Below are 6,035 nucleotides of genomic sequence, written 5' to 3'. Positions count from 1 at the left end.
TTCGCAGGTAGTCACCATAATATGATAAGTTTTAATCTATTTGAGAGGGAGAAGGAAAAATCGGAAGTGTCATTATTACAGTTGAGCAGATGGGACTATGGAGGCATGAGAGAGGTGCTGGCCAGAGTTGACTGGAAATGAATCCCAGCAGGGAAGACAGTGGAACAACAATGGCAGGTATTTCTGGGAATAATACAGAAGGTGCAGGATCAGTTCATTCCAAAGAGGAAGAAAGATTCTAAGGGGAGTAAGAGGCGACCGTGGCTGACCAGGGAAGTCAAGGACAGTATAAAAATATAAGAGAAGTATAACCTAGTTAAGATGAGCGGGGAACTAGAACATTGGAAGACATTTTAAAGAGTAATAGAAGATAACTAAAAAGGCAATATGGGGAGAAAAGATGAGGTACGTAGGTAAGCTAGCCAAGAATATAAAGGATAGTAAAAGCTTCTTTAGGTAAGTGAAGAGGAAAAAAATTGCTAAGACAAATGTGGAACCCTTGAAGACAGAAGCAGGTGAATTTATTATTGAGAACAAGGAAGTGGCAGACGAGTTGGCAAGCATGTGGGCAGAGCCGTTTTTACAGCATTATGGCCCCCCGGGCAAAGCAGTGTACTGGGGCCCCTACCGTTACTCTCCCCCACCCCCCTTTCCCTACCAGCCCCCCCCCCCCCCCCTGTCATGCCGGCGAAAAGCACTTACAGATCGCTGTGAGAAGCACTTAGGGACCGAAAATGTTGCAAAAAAAGCACTTATTGAACCTACATTTTTAAAGTAGTATTTATTTATTGCAAGTCACTTAACATACACAGATCAGCATGGGGCCCCTATGCTCGTGGGGCCCCGGGCAAGTGCCCATCAGGCCCATGCGTTAAGAAGGCCCTGCATGTGGGACTAGCATATCTGGGACGTTGGCCTGTGTGGACAAGTTGGGCGGAAGGGCCTGTTTGCACACTGTATCACTATGACTCTATGACTATGTTACGGAAATAGGTGGAATGGCAGGTAATGTAGACTTTGCAGGGACTTTGCAGAAGGACTTGGACGGGTTGGGAGAAGGGGCAGAGAAGTGGCAGATGGAATATAGTGTAGCAAGGTGTGGAATCATGCATTTTGCAGGCTTCAGGCCCTACATGTGGGTAGAGAGGAGTGACTAGGCTCCAGGCTTCAGGTAGTATAAGAAAATAACTGCAGATGCTGGTACAAATCGAAGGTATTTATTCACAAAATGCTGGAGTAACTCAGCAGGTCGGGCAGCATCTCGGGAGAGAAGGAATGGGTGATGTTTCGGGTCGAGACCCTTCTTCAGACTGAAGGCTTCAGGCCTTGCATGTGGGGAGGAGAGGGGCAACTAGCCCCAGGCCTCAGGCCTTGCTTGTGGGGAGGAGAGGGGCGATGAGGGAGGAGAGGGGCGAGTGGGGAGGAGCGGGGCAAATAGGCCCCAGGCTTTAGGCTCTGCGTGTGGGGAGGAGAGGGGCAACCAGGCCCCAGGCTTCAGGCCTTGTGTGGAGGGAGGATGGGCCACTAGGCCCTAGGCTTCAGGCCTTGGGGGGGGGGGAGAGAGGGGTGGCTAGGCCCCAGGCTTCAAGCATTGCGTGTGGGGAGGAGAGGGACGACTAGTCCTCAGGCTTCAGGCCTTGCGTGTAGGGAGGAGGGGGGGAGAGGGCGGAGCTGAGGAGGCGGAGGAAGGTGGCCCTGAACTGTCGGTGCAGAGAGACATAGAGGACGGGGTTGAGGCAACTATTGAACCAGGTCAGGTTCCCGACCACCATGTGCAGCAAGGCCGGAGCCTGTTTCTTCTTGTCGGCCAAATGGAGGAGGCAGAAGGGGAGGTAGCACGAGACGTAGACCAGGAACATGGAGAAACACATCCATGTAACACGCCGGAACTCCCCGTCACCTCCAGAACACCCCCCGTCACCCGCGGCAACACGCCGGGCCTGCGGGGAGGCGGAAGCCTCTACTACCACGGACTGGAACGTGGTGGGGGGGGGAGAGGGAGGTAAGGGAGAGAGAGAAAGAGATAGAAAGAGGGAGGGGAGAGAGGGAGGGAGGGGAGAGAGTAGGGGAGAGGGAGGGGAGAGAGGGAGGGAGGGGAGAGAGTAGGGGAGAGGGAGGGGAGAGAGAAATAAAGGGGGAGAGAAAGGGAGGGAGGGAGAGAGAGGAGGAAATAGGGGGGAAAGAGAGGGGAGAAAGAGATGGGAGAGAGAAAGTGGCAAAAAAATGGAGGCGACAAAGAGAAGAATAGAAATGTAGGGGAATGAGAGAGAGGGGAAGAGAAGAAAATAGGTGTGAGTGGGGGAAGGGTAAGGAGGAGCGAGGGGGAGAGAGAGAGGGTGAGAGAGAGGGTGAGAGAGAGGGCAGAAATGGAAAGACAGAAAGGGTTAGTGAATGGGCGGGGAAGAGGGAGGGGAAAGAAATGGTGGGGAGGAGAGAGGGAGAGAAAGGAAATAGAAAGAGAGGGGAGAAGAGGGTTGAGGGAAAATAAGGAGGGAAGAGGGGAGAGAGGGATGGAGGGAGAGAGTAAAGGGAGAGAGGTGGGAAGAAAGAGAGAGAAAGGGAGGAGAGAGCAAGTGGGAGAGAAAGGGGAGAGAAGGGGAGGGGGGAGAGGGAGGACAGAAAGAGGGAGTGAGGGAGGGAAAGGGAAGGGGGAGAGGAGAGTGAATGAGGGGGAGAGAGAGGGAGGGAGAGAGAGGGAGGGGAGAGAAAGAGAGGGAAGACAGAAAGAGGGAGGAAGGGAGTGGTAGAATGAGGAGGTAAGAGAGAGGGGGAAGGGGAGAGAGAGAGGGGGTGAGAGAGGGGGTGAGAGATAGAGGTGGACAGAAAGGGGGAGAGAAGGAGGGAGAGAGAGAGACATAGTCAGTGATGTGCGACTACCCGTTCTATTCCTCTCGTGATTTTGTACACCTCCATTAGATCACTCCTCATCCTCCTGTTCTCCAAGGAATAAAGTCCCAGCCTGTCCCAACCTCTCCCTGTAGCTCAGGCCCCTCGAGTCCCAGCCTGTCCCAACCTCTCCCTGTAGCTCAGGCCCCTCGAGTCCTGGCCTGTCCCAACCTCTCCCTGTAGCTCAGGCCCCTCGAGTCCTGGCCTGTCCCAACCTCTCCCTGTAGCTCAGGCCCCTCGAGTCCCAGCCTGTCCCAACCTCTCCCTGTAGCTCAGGCCCCTCGAGTCCCAGCCTGTCCCAACCTCTCCCTGTAGCTCAGGCCCCTCGAGTCCTGGCCTGTCCCAACCTCTCCCTGTAGCTCAGGCCCCTCGAGTCCCAGCCTGTCCCAACCTCTCCCTGTAGCTCAGGCCCCTCGAGTCCCAGCCTGTCCCAACCTCTCCCTGTAGCTCAGGCCCCTCGAGTCCTGGCAACATTCTCGTAGGTCTTCTCTGCACCCTTTCCTGCTTAACGACATCCTTCCGACAGCAGGGCGACCAAAACTGAACACAATACTCCAAGTGTGGCCTCACCAACAACCTGTTCAGCTGTAAGGTGACCTCCCAACTTCTACACTCTCACTGATGAAGGCCAATGTGCCAAAAGCCTTCTTGACCACCCTGTCTACCTGTGACGCCACTTTCAGGGAACTGTGTACCTGCGCTCCTAGATCCCTCTGCTCTACAACACTCCCTGTCTACCTGTAACGCCACTTTCAGGGAACTGTGTACCTGTGCTCCTAGATCCCTCTGCTCTACAACACTCCCTGTCTACCCACGACGCCATTTTGAGGTAATTATGTACCTTTTCTGCAATTTTCTTGTCTCTGCCATTTGAAGCCTCTTCGGACAGGCCCAAGGCCTTTTCCCGTTGGTTCTGGGCCTGGATTCGCTCCGTTGGGCCCTGTTTCTGGTCTGGTTGGGCCTGTTCTCCTTGTGCACCATTCGAAGCCTCTTCCCACTGGATGTGAGCCTGGGCTGCCTCTGTTTCCCCTCGAACCCGCTGCGCTGGGCCTGTATCCTCCCCCCTTCGGGTCTGGGCCTTCTGCCAGCGGACCGGGGCCTGTTTCTGCCTTGCCGTGACCTGCTCCTCGCTCAGCCCCAAAGCCTGGCCTTCCGCTGGGCCCAGACTCACCTCCTCGGTGGCCTGAGAGGAGGCTAAGCCGCTGTCAGAGGCCGGAGCGTGGAGGAAACGCGCACGGTGCACCTTCCCCGCTCCCACGGGACCTCGGTGGGCCTGCAAGGCCTTAGATACGGCCTGGAGCCGCCGGTGGATGAGGTAGTAGAACAGGCCGATGGATCCAAGGCCTACCACGAAGAGAGTGGAAGTTACACCCGACGTTAGACGTCGACCTCGTCTTCTATCCAGGCTACACGTACACACGGGCGGTACAAACACAAAATAGTTCCACAGAGGGCCAAAGAGGGCCAGGCCTCCAATCCAGGGCAAGGCCAGGAGCCAAGGGAGGCCTCTACGCGAGGAGAGACGTTGGAAAAGTCTGGGCCGTGAGATTATGAGGTAGCGGCTCGCTGCAAGGATGACCAGGTTCAAAATGGAGGCCCCATTTGCCACAAAGATTAGTAGGCCGATGACTTGGCAGGACGTTCGGCCTAGCGGCCAGGAGAAGCGCAGGAAGGTTGCCACGGTCACTGGCTGGAGCCCACCACAGTAGAGGAGGTCAGACACGGCCAGGTTGACCACCAAGTAGTTGAAACGAGAACGGAGACGCGGTTCAGAAAGAAAGGCCAAAATGGTCATGAAATTTCCAAACGTTCCCAAAACAGAAACAAAGATTCCCAACGTGGCCCCCACAAAGCGATAGCCCCGCACTGCGGGGTCACAGGAGGTGTTAGACTGCGTAAAGTTCACCTCCATTTGCCAAGAGGTTGCAGAGAGAGACACAAGAGAGAGAGAGAGAGAGAGAGAGAAGATTGGCTTGGCTGGCTCTACAACTGCGCGGTTTTATGGAGAAATGGGCGGGGAGCAGCGGAAGGGGATGTATGGACTTCCTCTTCTCTGAGGAGAGGAGGAAGGGAGAGAAATAGAAACATAGAGACATAGAAAATAGGTTCAGGAGGAAACCATTTGGCCCTTCGAGGCCCTTACTGATCCACAATCAGTAACCCGAGCCTGCCTTCTCCCCATATCCTTTGATTTCACTAGCCCCTGGAGCTCTATCTAACTCTCTTTTAAATTCATCCAATGAATTGGCTTCCACTGCCCTCTGTGGCAGAGAATTCCACAAATTCACAACTCTGGGTGAAAAGGGGTTTTTTCACCTCGGTTTTAAATGGCCTCCCCTTTATTCTAAAACTGTGGCCCCAGTTTCTGGACTCCCCCAACATTGGGAACATTTTCCCTGCATCTGGCTTGTCCAATCATTTTATTATTGTATTTGTTGCTAAAAGATCCCCTCTCATCCTACTAAACTCCAGTGAACCCCAGTCCCGCCATCCCAGGGATTAACCTGGTGAACCTGCACTGCATCAATAGCAAGGCTGTCCTTCCTCAAATTAGGAGACCAAAACTGCACACAATACTCCAGATGTGGTACCACTGCAGAAGGACCTCTTTACTCCGAAACTCAAATCCTCTGGTTATGAAGGCCAACATGCCATGAGCTTTCTTCACTGCCTGTTGTACCTCCATGTTTATGAGATGGAGGAGAAAGATTTAGAGAGAGAGGAAGAAATAAATAGAGGGGAGGGAGAAAAAGAACGATGAAAATGAGAGGAGGAGGAAGAGGGGGCAGAACAAAGGGAGAGGGAGAGGGGGGAGAGAGAGGGGGAAACATTTTATCGTGGATAGAGGTGGAAATAAATAGAGAAGGGAGAGAGAGGTGAAAATGAGAGGGAGGAGGAGAGGGGGAGTGGAGGGAGAATGGGGAGAAAGAGAAAAGGTAGGGTGGAGGGAATAAGAGGAGGGGGAGTGAATGGAGGTAGTGGAGGAGATGGAGGAGAAAGATTTAGGAAGGGTGAAATAAATAGAGGGAAATAGAGAGAGGTGAACATGAGAGGGAGAGAAAATGTGGGGGGAGAAAGAGGGGAGGGGGGGAGAGAGAGAGAGAGATGGAGAGGAATGTTTTAGAGAGGAGAGATGGGGAAATAAATAG

At 53.8% G+C, this 6,035-nt stretch overlaps 1 protein-coding gene across 1 annotated transcript; it reads right to left on the bottom strand.

The window, feature by feature from the left end:
* Window positions 1–784: 784 nt before the first annotated feature.
* LOC144594883 (G-protein coupled receptor 84-like) lies at window positions 785–4,867 on the bottom strand. The gene is made up of 2 exons (XM_078401805.1): window positions 3,728–4,867; window positions 785–1,973 (listed from the first exon to the last, which is right to left on the bottom strand). Exons 1-2 carry the CDS (start codon window positions 4,796–4,798, stop codon window positions 1,617–1,619), a joined length of 1,428 nt encoding a protein of 475 aa, XP_078257931.1. The 5' UTR covers window positions 4,799–4,867; the 3' UTR covers window positions 785–1,616.
* Between the last annotated feature and the right edge of the window lie 1,168 nt (window positions 4,868–6,035).

Source organism: Rhinoraja longicauda, chromosome 6, assembly GCF_053455715.1.
Source record: "Rhinoraja longicauda isolate Sanriku21f chromosome 6, sRhiLon1.1, whole genome shotgun sequence".
Classification (NCBI taxonomy): Eukaryota; Metazoa; Chordata; class Chondrichthyes; order Rajiformes; family Arhynchobatidae; genus Rhinoraja; species Rhinoraja longicauda.
The sequence above is the reverse complement of the archived record's forward strand: the minus strand, read 5'-3'. Positions and strand labels throughout refer to the sequence as shown.

What these genes read in the sequence shown, in the direction of transcription:
- LOC144594883 (XM_078401805.1), bottom strand. Translation starts at nt 4,798, where the DNA reads ATGGAGGTGAACTTTACGCAGTCTAACACCTCCTGTGACCCCGCAGTG. An exon ending in ACAAGAAAATTGCAGAAAAG is followed by an intron (nt 1,974 to 3,727) that starts GTACATAATTAC and finishes ACCACGTTCCAG; the next exon opens with TCCGTGGTAGTAGAGGCTTC.